The sequence below is a fragment of the Enhydra lutris genome, unplaced genomic scaffold (assembly GCF_002288905.1).
Source record: "Enhydra lutris kenyoni isolate GAN:26980312 unplaced genomic scaffold, ASM228890v2 scaffoldscaffold4, whole genome shotgun sequence".
In the NCBI taxonomy this organism is placed as follows: domain Eukaryota; kingdom Metazoa; phylum Chordata; class Mammalia; order Carnivora; family Mustelidae; genus Enhydra; species Enhydra lutris.
The window spans coordinates 35750648-35768242 of NW_019154088.1; the positions used below are offsets into that span (position 1 = coordinate 35750648).

The 17595-nt window shown below is 36.6% G+C and overlaps 1 protein-coding gene and 1 pseudogene across 1 annotated transcript in view; both read left to right on the plus strand.

The window, feature by feature from the left end:
- The window catches only part of LOC111139165 (mirror-image polydactyly 1), a 255511-nt gene that overhangs the window by 124197 nt on the left and 113719 nt on the right, over positions 1 to 17595 (plus strand). Inside the window, exon 9 of the mRNA XM_022491338.1 lies at positions 12580 to 12674. Coding sequence (XP_022347046.1) covers positions 12580 to 12674 — 95 coding nt within the window. The remainder of the gene's footprint in view (positions 1 to 12579; positions 12675 to 17595) is intronic.
- LOC111159055 lies at positions 8443 to 9265 on the plus strand (annotated as a pseudogene).

Sequence of the window (17595 nt, forward strand, 5' to 3'; positions counted from 1 at the left end):
TCTGTATTGCACTCTGTGGCACTGTTTTGCTCCCTGAGGGCTTTCAGCACCAAGGTTGGGGGAGGGATGAAAATGATAGCATGCCAATCTCTAGCCCTGGAGCTGAAAGTTCACACACACACTCCACTCCCCACCTTCCAATCCCCTACCCCCACTCTTCAGTGAGCCCTCACAGAAAAGCAGTCAATCACTCTTATCTCCCTGGTTTCCATCCTAACTCTCTGTTCACCCATCCTGTGACCAAGTGTTTTTATTTCAGGCATGTGAACCAGTTTCCAGTCTACAAACTCTACAGACTTCTGTGGAACGTACCCATGCTGTCCTTCCAGGGAAGGAGGGGTTCTTGCTGCACTTCTTCCTTTTGCTGGACCTCTGCCTAGAGAGCAGTCACTGGACCGTGTAGTGGTTCACAGTTTATGGGAACACAGAGCGGAAAGCCAGGGCCTAAGCACCTGGACTCACTGCTTTCAGCCTGCTTCCTGCTCTGATACTCTGCCACATTCAGGCACCCCATTCTTTTTGTGACCCTAGGGGTCCTAAGACCACACTGTCCTGTCTAGAATTCTACCCCAGTTCATCACCTGAGCATCTTTAAGCCAGGGACATCCCCATCTGTAGCAAACTTCTAAAATGTCCAATTTTGTGCTCCACTACTTTATAATACTTTACAGTAGACTGCTTAAGAGCTCCCTCCTCACTGAGGTTTATCTTCCAATATAGTGCCCCAGATTCACATCTCCATACCACATACCTTGCAAAAAGTGGTAGCTTTTCTACTTGCAGAATTGCAGCACTTCTTTTCTCAGGTCTCCCATTGATTTTGCAGGTGTTCAGAATGATTTGATAACTAGCTAAATTCCGGGGACCAGGCAAAATTTGGGTCCCCTACCCACCCACCATCTTAACTTCTAGCCATGTGATCAAAATTCTTACATAGACAACTTTACATTTCCAGTACTTTCATAAAACAATGTTAAAAGAAAAAAATACTGTAAGAATAATTATAACCAAAATTTTACTTTATTCTTTATATATTTGTGTTTTAGACTAGATAACACTACAGTAGGTTGTTTTCAGAGAAGAGCTTGCAAATGCAATCTGAAACCTCAATTATTTCTATTTAAAAGCAAGTCAGGAATATTGTGAAAATAAATAAATCCAGTTAATATACTGAATGTAAGAATTCTAAATGTTAATTTGTGAAAAAACAGATTGGTCTATTTTTGATGGTATAAGATGTGTTAAATTTCAATGTAAACTTCTCCTTCCTGCAGTGTATCCAGAAAGCATGGGGACACTTTTGCTGTTAACCTAGCAGGTCCTGGAAAAACTCTAATTTTCGTGCATTACGAGACTCACAGAAAATAAAGGAAATGTTTCAAAAGTTTTACTTCACAAAAAAATTGGGAGTAGAACCAGAGACAAACCCCTCTCCAACAGTAAGAAAACAGATGGTCCACAGCTGCACTAAGGACAAACATCTATAGAAATACTCTCATCTTCAGCTAGGATCCCGATTCCTAGAGCAGGAAGGCTAGGTCACTGAGCCAGAAATTCCAGCATTAATCCAGGCTTCTTGAACTTTATTAAGAATTGTTTCTTCTGGCCTCCTGATGAAATAGGTACAAGTCCTCAAAGGAAGGTATCCTTAACTTAGTCTAGTAGGATCCCACAGATTATCAGGAAAACATTAAATCCCAACCAAAGATTAATTAAACACATGAGGAAGAAAACCCTTGCTAATGACAGTCAGCAGATACAATAACTTCCAAAAAAGAACACACAAACACAACAGACAATCCATCTAAAGAATATAAAATAGCCATGTTTGAAATGCTTCAGTAAATACTTAAATAGAGTATGAATCACAACCATGAATAAATCAAAAGCGTTCTCTAGGAAACACCATGCAAATCTGGAAAAGAATCACATACAAGTTCAAAATAAAACAAAACAAGAAGTTTTTGAAGTAAAACACTCTAGATAAAAGTCAGATTATATACAGCTGAAGAATTAGGGAGCTGGAAGACATATTAATTGGAATGTATCTGAAAAATTACCCATAATACAACACTAGTAAATAAAACCAATATTAAGAGATATAGAGTGAAATAGTCCTACAAACCTTTAATTGGGCTCCTCCCAAAAGGAGAGAATACAGACAATCCTGGAAAAGCATTATTAGATTGGAAAAATGACTTAGATTTTTTTCTAAAGCTGATGAAAGATATTCTTCCAAAGCAAGATAAGAAGGATATCCACACCTAAATCACATTATAATGAAATAGAATTCTGACATCAAAGAGACACTTATAAAAGTATCCAGCTAAAGGAAAAAAGATTGCTTTCAAATGAGCAACAGTTAGATTTACAGATGACTTCTCAACAGAGCAGTGGACTTCAGGAGACATTGGAATAATGCTTTCAGTGTGCTGAAAGAAAATATCTGCTAATTTAAAATCATATATCCAAAATGAATATCTCAAAGAATGAATATGAAATAAACACATCTTCAGGCAACTAAAAATTGATTAAGTCATTTAAGCTTTATAGTAAACTTTTTAAAAAGCTGGGTTTTTTTCCAACCAGAAAGGAATAAAACACAAAAGAAAAGTGACAAATGCACACTGACTCAAAAAACATATACTACTGATATTCTTTGGGGTTTAAACCTAAATAAATTAGAATATATTAGAAATAAACAGTGATAAATAAACTGGGAGGAGAGTAGAGATAAAGAGTTTTAGGTCCTCTTATTGTCCAAGAGTGTTAATATTAGGTTTTTGATAAGTCATATTTTTCTTGTAGTTCCTAGGATAACCATTAAAAGAATGTAAAGGAGAGTATAACATTTAAAGTAAAGAGGGGGATATGGGATGATGATAATAAAAGAATCCAAGAGATAGTAAGGAAAGGTGATATAAAAAGAAAAAAAAGGTGAGATTAAAAAAAGGTGATATAAAAAAAAAAGGTAAGTATCAAACAAAAAGAGTATGATGGGATTACATATTTAAGCAGAAATTTATCAGTAATTACATTAAATGTGAAGGGATCAAATGTTTGAGTTAAAAGATGAAAATTGTTAGACAGAAAAAAGAATAATACATGCTGTTTACAATAGTCACTTCTAAACCTAGGCATATAAAGGAGATTGAAATCAAAAGGATATTAAAAAGCTATGCCATGCCGAAGCTAATAAAAAGATTGCTCTTTTTTAAAAATTTTTTTTCCTGTTTGTTTTTTTAAAAGATTTTATTTATTTGTTTGACAGAGAGAGAGCACAAGTAGGCAGCACGGCAAGCAGAGGGAGAGGGAGAAGCAGGCTTTCTGCCGAGCAGGGAGCCCAATGTGGGGCTTGATCACAGGACCCTGGGATCATGACCTGAGCTGAAGGCAGCTGCTTAACTGACTGAGCCACCCAGGTGCCACAAAAGATTGCTCTTAAAACTATGTTAACATCAGGCAAAATATAATTTAAAACTACAAGGTTTTTTGGGTTTTGTTTTTAAGATTTTATTTATTTACCTGTCAGAGAGAGAGAGAGAACACAAGCAAGGGGAGTGGCAGGCAGAGGGAGAAGCTGGCAGAAGGAGAAGCAGACTCCCTGCTGAGCAAGGACTCCCCCCCGACCCCCGCCATGTGGGATTTGATCCCAGGTCTCTGGGATCAGGACCTGAGTCAAAGGTAGAGGATCAACCAACTGACCCACCCAGGTGTCCCTATAAGGTTTTTTTATTTGTTTGCTTTGCTTCATATGTAATAAGTGAAATCATGCCTCCTTGACAAGGTGGTTTCCTATACTCTACAATGTTACCATGCAAACACACGGTTGCCATTAACCACTATTAATTCCTTTTTTCCTTTCTATCATTATATGCCCTGAAGAACCTGTTCTAAAACTCAATTGCAGATATTTTGTCTCATTGTCTTTAGAAACTTCATTTTAGTGCTCGCTTCGGCAGCACATATACTAAAATTAGAAACTTCATTTTAGACAGATCAAATGTATTGAACATGTTGTTGCATTTCCATTTTTCACTTTTTCTGACAACATTATCTGACGTTCTGACAACATTAACCAAAAGCTTATATAGACCAACATGTATTCTGGGCTCTGTGTAAACCTGTCATCTCTGACACTCAAGATCTGTAATTGCAAACTGTGGCCTCTGAACCAAATGACTGTTTCTGTAAATAAAGTTTTATTGGAATAAGCCTTGCCAATTCACTTATAAGTGTCTAAGGCTCTTCTCACTCTACAACAACAATTGAGTAGTTGCAAGAGAGACTATATGGCCCACAAGTCTAAAACATATTACCTGGACTTTAATGATCATACTCTAGACTACCACATAACTTGAACTGATACTTTAAGCACAATCCTTTTTCACTTTATTGACCTGTTACTTGGTACAGTGCTATTTCTTACTGACATCAGTTATTTCCACAATAGTTTTACATCCATATTTCAATAGAGTCTATTATACAGCTTACATACTTGTTCACTCTGATATGGCTATTTCAAATGATAAGTTATCTCATTTTATCATTGCATAATAGTCATGTGAGATGGATATTATCAACCCCATTTTACCAATGAAAAAATTGACGTTCAGAGGCCCTAATTCAGAGTCATAGAACTACTTACTGGTAGCCAGACCTAACTTTGCCCGTAATAGCTGTGCTGCATTCTTTCTGGAATACTCCTCTCCACCTCCCTTCTCTGTTTTTTGAACTCAGCTCTCCCCTCACAGATCATTGTCTGCCTATGAATATTTTGATTTCTGCTTCCATTAGAAACTGTTCTGTTCCCTTTCTCATGTCAGACCATAGATGACTAGACAGTGCATATAAGACTGCTTTTGAGTCTGGAACCTGATCATCCTTGGTCTGAAAGTTATCTCATTAAGACAAAGAGGTAATAACCTCTTAGGAATTGTCTTTAAAGAGCAATACACTATGGTAATATACTGTGGTGAACAATCCCAGTTTTCCTATGAAGGGGGTGTGTAATTGAAATCCAGTCATTTTTATCCTTTTCATAGTACCTTTCAATTTGTTAGATATCCTTTTGCATGATAATTAGTTACATGTCTTTACTACGTTTATGACCTGCTTCTGAGGGTAAAAAGCCAAATACTAGGATGGCTATATTCATATTATTAAGCAGTTTTCTAATTTGATGTATTGTTGGAACATATCTAATTAGATTCCTTACAAATGTGTCTGATAGTGTAACATAGTCTATATATTATGATTACTCTATAAAACAATTCTACTAAAACAGTTAACATATATTAAATTATGCCATATTGAAGTGTGGTCTTGTATGGTAGAATAGCCAGTGTTTTTTGGATACTTGTATTCTAGTTTCAACTTCCCTTCTAACCAACTATGAAATCTTGGACAATTTCCAAATGTTTCATTAAATATATATTAACAATTTTCTCACCTATAAAGTTGGGGACTGTATGACCTCTAAGATCCTTTTCAGGTCTAAAATTATTTGGCTCTGATATTTAATTTGTACAGTATGTTCATTATTTAGCAGATATCACACTTAAGATCAAATGCCTTGGTTCTCTGATAAAACCAGATTACCATTAATGGTCTTGGAGTTACCAAAGGAAGGCTTAATTATATTAGACTGTTACTATTAAAAACACATTTAAAAAACACTAAGATTTTGAAGTAAGATGGAAATGGTTTCTCCACAGTATCCATAACAAATGCTGTTCAGTGATGTAGATGGTGTACTGTTTTGTCATCATTCTAAAGTACTAGGTAAGAGTCTAAGGAAACGATGTAGTTCATTTCTAATTTGGTAGCAATACAAATGGTTGTCCTATTTAGATGGCATTGCTCAATGTATAGTTTTAGGATGAGCCTCTCAATTATAAGACTAACCTAACATTAGTTAACCAGCTCTTTTTCCGGTCACTTAAGGTAAATAAGTTTTGGGTATATAATGTACAGCATAGTAACTAAAGTTAACAGTACTATATCATATACTTAAAAATTGCTGAGAGAGTAAATCTTAAAAAGTTCTCATCACAAGGAAAAAATCTGTAACTATGTGAGTTGATGGATGGTAATGAAATTTATTGTGGTAATCATTTCACAATATATATACATACATCAAATCATTATGTTGTAAACCTAAAACTAACACAATGTTAACTGTCAATTTCATCTCAGTAAAACTGGAAATGAACAAAAAAAGGATAATGGTACAGGGAAAAAGAGGTGTAAGGAGAAGATACTAAAGATATAAAACACACAATGATTGTTCTGTATTTATTATCTTTATTATCTATTTATTATTTATTATCAATAACTGTTATCAAGTGATATTTTTATTCCATTGCTTCACCTGGAATTAGTTCAGTTGTTTATCCCAGGTGTTCCAAGCAATACCTTTTATATGTTGGGAATAAGTATGAAAGGTAGCTGGAGGACATATAAAATTCTGGAGTATACCATTGAAGATCCCAATGAAAATTTCAAAGTTTTCCTTATATAGAAAACAGAAAGGATCAAGAATGTTACAGTTCTCTTTATTTAATAGAGACTACTACTCATAAGAAAAGGACAAGGGTATGGTTTTTGTGTGTGAGTGGAGTGAGGAGATGAGAAAAAATCTAAAACACATGCCACAGGCCAGAAAAAGATATTTTGGTATTGCTAAGAAGGGAATTTTATTGTTTTGGAGCAGGGAAATATATTAGGTTAAAAATCATTTCACCTGACTGCCTCAGTCAATAGAACATCCAACTCTTGATCTCAGGGTCTTGATCTCAGCATCATGGCTTCAAACCCCATGCTGGGCATGGAGCCTACTTTAAAAAAATAAATAAAATAAAATATTTAAAATACTCATTTCACATTTTAACATTGCTGTATGCTTATTACAATGGATGGTGTCTTAGAAGCATTATTGGCATGATTTTTCTATATAAAATTATAGTGTTTTAAGGTCAGTAGTATCGTAGATTCAATGAAATTTGGTGATAAGTTCGTAAGATTTGTTTGGAGAGTTGTAAAAATATAATTGTGATTATATATGCTTAGAGAAATTTTTTGTTACAATAGTAAAATTAGTGGATTTAGGAGGCCATGTTTTAGTCAAGAAGACAAGTGTTTTTAATAGGTAAATTTTGGTGGAGTAAACAGCAGAATGCTTATATTAACTACTATTAGGGAGAGATGAACCAGCAACACAGTTTAAGAAGTAGAAGATCCAGCTAATGACTAAATACAGTGTTAACTCTCAGTTGTTCCCATTACTAAGACTAAATACACACATGATTCCCAGTTACAAGACTCCTTGCCAAAAACTTAGGTGAAGTTTTGGAGGAATTAGAATAAAGAACAAAAAGAGCAATTATATGTGGAAGGGCTTGAATGATATATAAAAAGGCATCATGCTCAAGAGTACCTGGTACATCTCTGCTCGTACTTTTCCCTGCAAGTGTGGCTAAGATGTATGAAAGTTAATCAAGTGCTTGTGAACCCACACATTGGTATTATTTATCAAATTCCTAAGTAAATACTTTTGTCTGTCATATGTTCTTGAGAATATAGGTAGACCTAGCACACAAGTGTATGTATGTGTGTGTAAACATATCTGTTAAACGTTTACATATATTTACATATGTATATTCCAGAATGTTATATAGTCTAGCAAGTTGCTTAATTTTCATGAACTTCAATTTTATCACCTATAAAATAAGGATAATTGGAGTTATCTCATAGGTTGATTGTGCGGGTAGACTATAGGATTTCAAGCACTTGATAAAATGCGCAACCTGTAGTAGGCATTCAACAAATGGCATTATAGTTAAACACAGATGCTTTCAAGTTACATCAATTTAAGCAGCAAGTTTGGCAGTTTCTTTATAGTGTATATAACTTATAATATAGTGTGTGTGTATATATATATATATATACATATATATATATATATGTAGTGTATATAATATAGTGTATATAACTTATATAAAATACAAAAAGAGAAATTAGAGAATCAATTCCATTTACTATAACACCAAGAACCATAAGATACCTAACCAAATAGTAAACCAAACAATAAACCTAACAAAAGAGGTGAAGGATCTGTACTCAAGGAACTACAGAACACTTATGAGAGAAATTGAAGAAGACACAAAGAAATGGAAGACCATTCCATGCTCATGGATCAAAAGAATAAACATTGTTAAAATGTCCATACTGGGGACGCCTGGGTGGCTCAGTTGGTTAAGCCGCTGCCTTCGGCTCAGGTCATGATCCCAGGGTCCTGGGATTGAGTCCTACATCAGGCTCCTTGTTCAGTGGGGAGCCTGCTTCTCTTTCTGCCTCTGCCTGCCTCTCTGCCTGCTTGTGTTCTCCCTCCCTCTCTCTCTCTCTGACAAATAAATAAATAAAATCTTTAAAAAAAAAAAAATGTCCATACTGCCTAAGGGGAAGGGCAAGAAGGACCGAGGCTCTGGCAAGAAGGACCGAGGCTCTGGCAAGAAGGACCGAGACTCTGGCAAGAATCCCGCGCTCCCCGCCAGCAGCCAGAGCCCAGCTTTGCCTCCCCGATTGAAAGAGACGAGGAGCCAGGAGTCCGCCGCAGGCTCTAAACTCGTCCTTCGGTGTGAGACCAGCTCCGAATACTCCTCTCTCAAATTCAGATGGTTCAAGAACGGGGAATGAATTAAACCGAAAGAACAAACCACAAAACATCAAGATACAAAAAAAGCCAGGGAAGTCAGAACTTCGCATTAGCAAGGCATCACTGGCTGATTCTGGAGAATATATGTGCAAAGTGACCAGCAAATTAGGAAATGACAGTGCCTCTGCCAATATCACCATTGTGAATTCAAATGACCTCATTACTGGCATGCCAGTCTCCACTGAAAGAGCATATGTGTCTTCAGAGTCTCCCATTAGAATATCAGTATCAACAGAAGGAGCAAATACTTCTTCATTTATGTCAACATCTACAACCGGGACAAGCCATCTTGTAAAGTGTGCAGAGAAGGAGAAAACTTTCTGTGTGAATGGAGGCGAGTGCTTCATGGTGAAAAGACCTTTCAAACCCCTCAAGATACTTGTGCAAGTGCCAACCCGGATTCACTGGAGCAAGATGTACTTAGAATGTGCCCATGAAAGTCCAAAACCAAGAAAGTGCCCAAATGAGTTTACTGGTGATCTCTGCCAAAACTACGTAATGGCCAGCTTCTACAGTACGTCCACTCCCTTTCTGTCTCTGCCTGAGTAGGAGCATGCTCAGTCGGTGCCGTTTTCTTGTTGCTGCATCTCCCCTCAGATCTCACCTAGAACTAGATGCATTTTACCAGGTCTAACCTTGACTTGCCTCTGCCTGTTGCATGAGAACATTAACACAAGCGATTGTATTACTTCCTCTGTTCATGACTAGTTGGCTCTGAGATACTAATAGGTGTGTGAGGCTCTGGATGCTTCTGAAATTGAAACTGAATAATGTGATCCAAGACAATAGTCATTATCCCACAGTGCAATCACAATAAAGGCATTTAAAAGTCAAAAAAAAAAAAAAATGTCCAAACTGCCTAGACCAATCTATACTTCCAGTGCCTTCCCGATCAAAATTCCACTGGCATTTTTCAAAGAGCTGGAACAAACAATCCTAAAATTTGTATGGAACCAGAAGAGATCCCAAATTGCTAAGGAAATGTTGAAAAAGAAAAACAAAACTGGGGGCATTGTGTTGCCTGATTTCAGGCTTTACTACAATCACTTCTCAACCTTTTGGCTAAGATGAAGTGTCAAGCTTTACTACAAAGCTGTGATCACTAAGATAGCATGGTACTGGCACAAAAACAGATGCACAGACCCGTGGAACAGAGTAGAGAGCCCAGATGTGGACTCTGAACTCTATGGTCTAATCTTTGACAAAGCAGGAAAAAATTTACAGTGGAAAAAAGACAGCCTCTTCAATAAATGGTGCTGGGAAAATTGGACAGCTATGTGTAGAAGAATGAAACTCAACCTCTCTTACACCATACACAAAACAACTCGAAATGGGTAAAAGATAAATTCGAAATGGATAAAAGACCTAAATGTGAGGCAGGAGTCTATCAAAATCCTAGAGGAAAACATAGGCAGTAACCTCTTCAACATCGGCCACAGCAACTTCTTTCAAGATAGGTCTCCCAAGACAAAGGAAACAAAAGCGAAATGAAGCTTTTTTTCAAAAGCTTATTGCAGAAATTTCTTAGGCAGATAACTTCATTATGGTGGTTTCCTACCAGAATATTGTTGGTTTTGTTTTTGGTTTGGGAGGTGAGGTTTTGTTTTGTTTTTGCAGAAGTACCAGGTTAAAAACAAACAAACCCAAAAAAAAAAAAAAAACAACTTTAAAATAATCATCTAAGGTACTTAGCATTGTCATATATTTATTTAACCAATTCTCTATTACCTGTCCAATATTTGATATTCCTTAAGTACATGCAAAAGGATGTTTGACATTTTGTAAGTTGAATGTGATAGGTCCTTTTTGTGTGGTTCTTTTTGACCATTAGTCACAGTGGGTACCCGTGTCTTCCATGTCACCATTTCAGTCACATTTTATACTTTATTGAAGATTGACAAACCTGTCAATTTTTTTTTAAAGATTTTATTTATTTGTTTGACAGACAGAGATCACAAGTAGGCAGAGAGGCAGGCAGAGAGAGAGAGGAGGAAGCAGGCTCCCTGCCGAGCAGAGAGCCCGATGTGGGGCTCGATCCCAGGACTCTGGGATCATGACCTGAGCCGAAGGCAGAGGCCTTAACCCACTGAGCCACCCAGGCGCCCCAACAAACCTGTCAATTTTTGACATAAAGAACCAGCCACTATTTTTAGATGCTTTTTAATAATTTTTGAGAATGTTTTACCTATAATTCTAAAATGTGACATGTTAAAGTAAGCACTCAAACATCTTAAATTTAATGATTACGTAATTCTTTGTTAGGTTTGCTAGCCAGATAGAGAGTAAATTATTTTAACCTTGTTCCTAAAGTTATATCTAAAGACATGAATTGTTGCATTGTTTTTATTATTCTCTATTATTAAAGTAGAAAAGTGGCATTGTCCAGTGTTCACTTACATTACACTAATTAAATTTCCTGTGGTCAGGATTTCAGTTTGTCTTATGATTTTATTCTTTTTTTTTAAAGATTTTATTTATTTATTTGACAGAGAGAAATCACAAGTAAGCAGAGAGGCAGGCAGAGAGAGAGGAGGAAGCAGGCTCCCTGCCGAGCAGAAAGCCCGATGTGGGGCTCGAACCCAGGACCTGGGATCATGACCTGAGCTGAAGGCAGCGGCTTAACCCACTGAGCCACCCAGGCGCCCCTTATGATTTTATTCTTATGCAAGAAAATAATCCCAGTGAAATAATATGAGTTCAGCAAAATTAGTGAATTTCTGCCTCCAAACTCAATCCCTTTTTTTTTAAGATTTTATTTATTTATTTGAGAGAGAGACAGTGAGAGATAGCTTGAGCGAGGAGAAGGTCAGGGGGAGAAGCAGACTCCCCATGGAGCTGGGAGCCCGATGCGGGACTCGATCCCGGGACTCCGGGATCATGACCTGAGCCAAAGGCAGTCGTCCAACCAACTGAGCCACCCAGGCGTCCCTGCAATCACTTTTTAATTATTGCCATTAGTGTAGTTTGTGAGGTGTTTGATAACAATTTGCTCTGTGTTACCTATCAAACACCACTTAAAGTGAAAGACAGTCTTTTCATACAAATCAAATTTTGAATAAACAAAACTGAAAACTGACTTACCAGTACTGTATTTTAAAAGTTCGGTTGAAAATTTTTTGGTTATGCCTGAAACCCAGTGGGAAAGACGGTTGGAAGTTGTCAGTTCTTTTAAAACTACAAGTTTGAACTCTATCGAAAAACTGATTACAGTCCCTTTAAAATTTGAGTACTATAGGCAGAGAGAAATAATAACATCCCTTGAATAAAATACCTCTAACATTCAAGATTGTTGTCATACTCCCTTCAGGGATTTTTGTCCTGCAGAAAAGGAACGGAAAAGGTTAAGTCCTATCTGTAAGAATCAGATTATAGTCTTGTGTATTTTTTTCACATTAAATATCAAAGATAGCTTAACAACATATTTAGAATTTTCTGAGTTTTACTATTAATAAAGTTAAAAGAAAATCTGGTGTGATCAGGCAGTAGAGCCACATTAAATTTGTGTGTGAAACACCCATTGTGCTTATCTCTACTCTAGATATTGCTCTCAACCCATGTTCCACATGCTGAATTCTGTGTATAAAGTTAAACATTGCAGAAGGGCATATATCTGATGGTACAGATGAATAAGGCTGAAGTTGAGTAATAAGCAAACATGGTAAATTTAATATGTCCTTGTCTTCAATATGTCTGCCATTAATATAATTTGGTTATTTTGTGGGAAATTTTGAGACACTGCTAAAAATACCTGATAGATTTTAAAACTACCACAAATTTAAGGCTCCTATTTATACTACGTACAATACTGTAATCTAACATCCCAAAGCTAGTATTAAATTTCTTAAAGTATTAATTACTTGCAGGCAAAGTTGTTGGCTATGCAACAAGCCAGAGAGACTGCGATTCAACAGTACAAAAAACTGGAAGAAGAAATCCAGACACTTCGAGTTTACTACAGGTAAAATTCTTTTTTAACCTGGGCATAAACAAATGTTGTTGGTCAGGCCCTATTGAACTATTTCCTCATTTAAATGCCACCTCTGAAATGGTATATATTTTTAAAATAGTACATGAATAACAGTAATAATAACCTTTTGCCAATTATAATATAATATGAGAAATTTATAAAGGAATGCCACTGAAGGATTTTTAACACTTATTTAATTTATGCTCCAGGAGTAGTTGTGAAATTAATTCAGTAGGTCACACTGGCATTTTTTAATGAAAAGAACTAGAATAGAAAATGTCAGAGTGCATCTCCTATAGTAAGGGTAAATATTGTTTTGTGATACTTTTGTTTCAGTTTTGTGTTGTGTGAAAGAGAGTTAAGATTGTGTATTGGGTTTTGTATAAAATATATATATTTTCACAGTGGATCATGGTTAAAAAAAAGGGTTTGAAAAATGATATACAATATCCTGTATTTTCTCTGATACTTAATAAGAGTAAGAAACCCTCAAGTCTAAAGTGTAAGAGTTCACTAACTCGGGCTGTGAGTTATTGAAAGATTTTCTTTTAATTTTGCCCCTTCTCAGAATAATGTTGTTAAGTACCAAAAAAAGCAATTAAATAAAAATCAGTTTTACTGAAATAGTTATGAAAGTATTATGTCATGATATATTACTATATTCACACATGATTATTAATACATAAAATTAGTATGTCTAACAGCAAGTCTATTAACTATAATTTCAAAGTAGTGATGACTGTAATGGTATTTTTGGGATAACTGCAAACCCTGAAATGTGATGTGAAAACACCAGTGGTTCCAATGGGTGCAAATTTTCAAGAACTGCTACACAGAACTGCTATAGTTTGTTGCCTGTGTTCATAATTGTAAGAAATACAGTTTACACAAGAGTGAAAAATAAAGTTGAATTTTTTTTTCTCATCCCAAGTTGAGAATGCCTGCTTTAAAGCAATGTTACTGGCATATTGTAGTTGGTTTATTATTATGAGTTGAATTCTGTCCCTCAAAAAAGATATGTTGAAGTCATAACCCCTAGAATCTCAGAATGTGACCATTTGGAAGTAAGTCCTTAAGAGAGGCAACCAAGCAAAATTGGGTCATTAGCATGGGCTCTAACCTAGTATGATTGATGTTCTGTAACAAGGAGAAATTTCAACACAGAGACGCACACATAGAGGAAGTCTATAGAAAGACACAGGGAGAAGACAACTTTGTGCCTGGCATCCACAAGCCAATTAATGCCAAAGATTGGCAGTAAACACCAAAATGGAGAAGAGGCCTCAGAGGATTCTCACCTATAGCCATCAAAGAGAGCAGAGCCCAGCCAACACCTTGATTTTGGACTTGTAGGTTCCAGAACTGTAAGACAATAAATTTCTCTTTTAATCCTCCCAGTTTGCAGTACATGTTGTAGTAGTCTTAGGAATTAGTGCAGTTATATAATATTAAGTATGTATGATTGATGACTGACTGGGGAATCATTTGTCTGCAGTTAGAAGCAATGTCTGTGTGTGATCATGTGGGTAAACAGAAACCTGTTGGCTAATGAAACATACCAGACACTCACCCTTTTCTTTTTGTAACTATACAGTGGATATGACAGTCCTTCCTCCATACTTTACACCAATGGATTCTCAACTATAGCTGTGCATTAGAAGCACCTGAGGAGCCTCTCAAAATCCTAATCCCCATCTCCTCCTAGGCCAACTACATCAGTCTCCTGAGGTAGGACTAGGTTGTCAGTGTGTTTTAAGTTCCCTAAAAATTCCCACATGTATTCAAGTTTGAGGGATGTTGCTTTACAAATGCATTTCAGGTAGCTACATTGAATTAGGGTCTTGGTAGAATAATAGAGGCATATATTAAATCCTCTATTAAGACTTAATGAATATTGTGTGATTTGTGCCCTTGGATATTTGCAGTGCAATATGAAATAGCTTCACACTATTGGTAAGGGAGGGTTTCCATGGAACCTTCTCCTGCCATCCTTGTGAGATAGAAGAGCAAATTCTTATTGATAAAGTGACAGTGTCCAGTAATTCTGAGAAGCATATGATAGTCTTGCATGAACAGACATTCTTTTCTTGAAAAACAAACCTTGATGTCAGTTCTTAATGCTCCTTCTTTTTACTGAATTGCAGAAGATTACTGAAAGATTTTTTTTTAAATCGTAAAGCTAAAATACTTGTTTTCCAAAGACTTTTTTAATCTACATGAATATAACAGAGTTAAACATTCTCTTCTAGATAAAGTGTTAACAATTGTTGGCTCCAAGATACACTTTATATGTACCCTTGTCACTGCTGCTTAAAAAAAAAAAAAAAGAGCTAGGAGTGCTGTAAAGCTACTGGGATTTGCACTGAAGACAGCCCTGCCTTTTGTGACTTACATAAATGAACCTCTCCAACACCATTTCCTTTTTATGAAATTAGAATTATAGCACCTACCTCATAGAGTTATTTTAAGTATATACAGTTCTTAGCACAGTATTTAGTTTATTGTTAGTGCTCAACCAACGTTAAGATAAATTTACTTTTACACAACAATGTCAGTGAGGTAGGAGTAGAATCAAAATGTATATTACTGAAGCCAAAGGAGATTAAAAAAAAAAAAAAAAAAGGTTGCTCAATGATTAGGAAGATAAGGAGAAAAAGTGTCTTTTTTATTGAAATTAGGTGGTCATTAGTAACCTTCACAGAAGTAATTTTAACAAAGCAATGGACATAGAAGACAGTGTTCTGTGAACTGAAGATTAGAGGTCAAGGAGCATAGTAATTTGGACAATAGAGTGGTCCTTGAAGAATAATCTTGAATAAGAAAGATGTTAATGGTAGCTGAGAAGAAAGGAAGATAGGCTAAGGACTTTTGTTTTTTTTTTTTTCTTTTTGAAAAATGGCAGATATTTGAGGCTGTGTATGACTAGTTGGAAAGAGCCAATGGAGAGAATCATTATGGCTGAAACAGGGTTCCTACAGAAATAGGAAGAGGTGGAATTTAGAATCTGCCAAAGCGTTTTCCTTGAACAGGAAGATGGTCACCCTGGGCTCACAGACAGGACTCAAGGAGATAAGAATAGTTGTGGGATAGAAATAAGTTTCAGTTCACAATTAAGAGTTTCACTTTTTCCTGTAAAGTGAGGGTCATTGTGGACTTGAAAAGTGCAGAGGGCAGGAGGCTTTTGAAAGGGAGTGGGAAAGAGTAGCTACTGAAGGGAAGGGGAAAGAGAACTGAATTAAGGCTAGAAGAACACGACCAGCAGTCCCGAAGAGCCAGCTGGGCAAAGAAGCTACAGAGGAGTATGAGTTCCAGCTTGTACAGCTGCATAACTTAACGAGTTCAACTATCTTGTGTAGTAGCACAGAAGGGAGAGGATTGAAATGATCCAGGATTACAAGTTTGCAGGACTGAAATGATGGAGAAGAGAGTGGTTGAAAGTAAACCAGCAAAAAGTTGTTTAAATGATGAATGATAGTCTAAGCTAAATAGAGCAGGAAATAAAACTGAAAGAACATGTATACCAAGAGAGAAAAAGAAGGAATCAAGAAACCCTAAATCTTGAGATCAAAGAGCAAAGGCAGTGGGAATTAGAAAATTCAAGAGCTAAAAGGATCAGAGGTTGTAGGCAGAAAGCGGAATGTTGCTGTTTAAGATCTCAGAGGTGAAGCACTCAGTCTGAGCACTGACCGTATTTTTTTTTTCATAAATTCATTCAACAAATTTTGAAGATTTTATTTATTTATTTGACACAGAGAGAGAGATCACAAGTAGGCAGAGTAGCAGGCAGAGAGAGAGAGGGAGGGAAGCAGGTTCCCCAATGAGCAGAGAGCCCAATGCAGGGCTCCATCCCAGGACCCTGAGATCATGACCTGAGCTGAAGGCAGAGGCTTAACCCACTGAGCCACCCAGGCGCCCCGCACTGACCATATTAAAAACACTGCCTTAGAAGTGGATGAAATGGGGCACCTGGGTGGCTCAGTGGGTTGGGCCTCTGCCTTTGGCTTGGGTCATGATCTCAGGGTCCTGGGATCGCATCCTGCATCGGGCTCTCTGCTCCGCAGGGGGCCTGCTTCCTCCTCTCTCTCTGCCTGCCGCTCTGCCTACTTGTGATCTGTCAAATAAATAAATAAAAATCTGTTTAATTATGTTTAAAAAAAAAGAAGTAGATGAAATGGAGAGCAGCAAGGGGGTCAGTAGGTAGAAAGAAGTGAAAGATTAATGACACTAAAGTATTGAATACCCATTTTGGATGTTGTCTGAAAATACTGGGTACTCACTGTAAGTGCCGATGACTGTAATGCCAAATGACTGAAAAGTAGAGAGATAAAGCTGCATGTTGAAATAAACAGCTATATGTATCATATCAAACAAAGAAATCTGTATGGTGTGTGATGCACAGGAGAATGTGTGTGTCTATGAGGAAAGTTGCATCTTTCTAGATACCTCATAGAAGTGGAAACATACAATATTTTGAATATAAGAAGACCCACATTTCTATCAAAAAGGTACAGAGAACTTTCATGCATTGTTGATGGGGATAGAAAATGATGTATGTGCTGTGGAAAGCAGTTTGGCAGTTCCTCAAAATTAGACATGAAGTTCCCACATAATCCAGCAATTCCACACATAGGTATATACTCTAAAAGAACTGGAAGCAAGGACTCAAAAAAACAGATACTTGCACATCAGTGTCCGTACTGTATTGTTCAGATTAGCCAAAAGGTGAAAACAAAGCAAGCCAAGTGCCCATCAATAGATAAATACATGAACAAAATATGTTATATACAAACAGTGGAATATTATTCAGCCATAAAAAAGATGAAATTCTGATACATGCTACAACATGAATAAACGCATTATGCTAAATAGAATAAGCCAGAGGTATCTAGAATAGGTAAATTCATAGCCACAG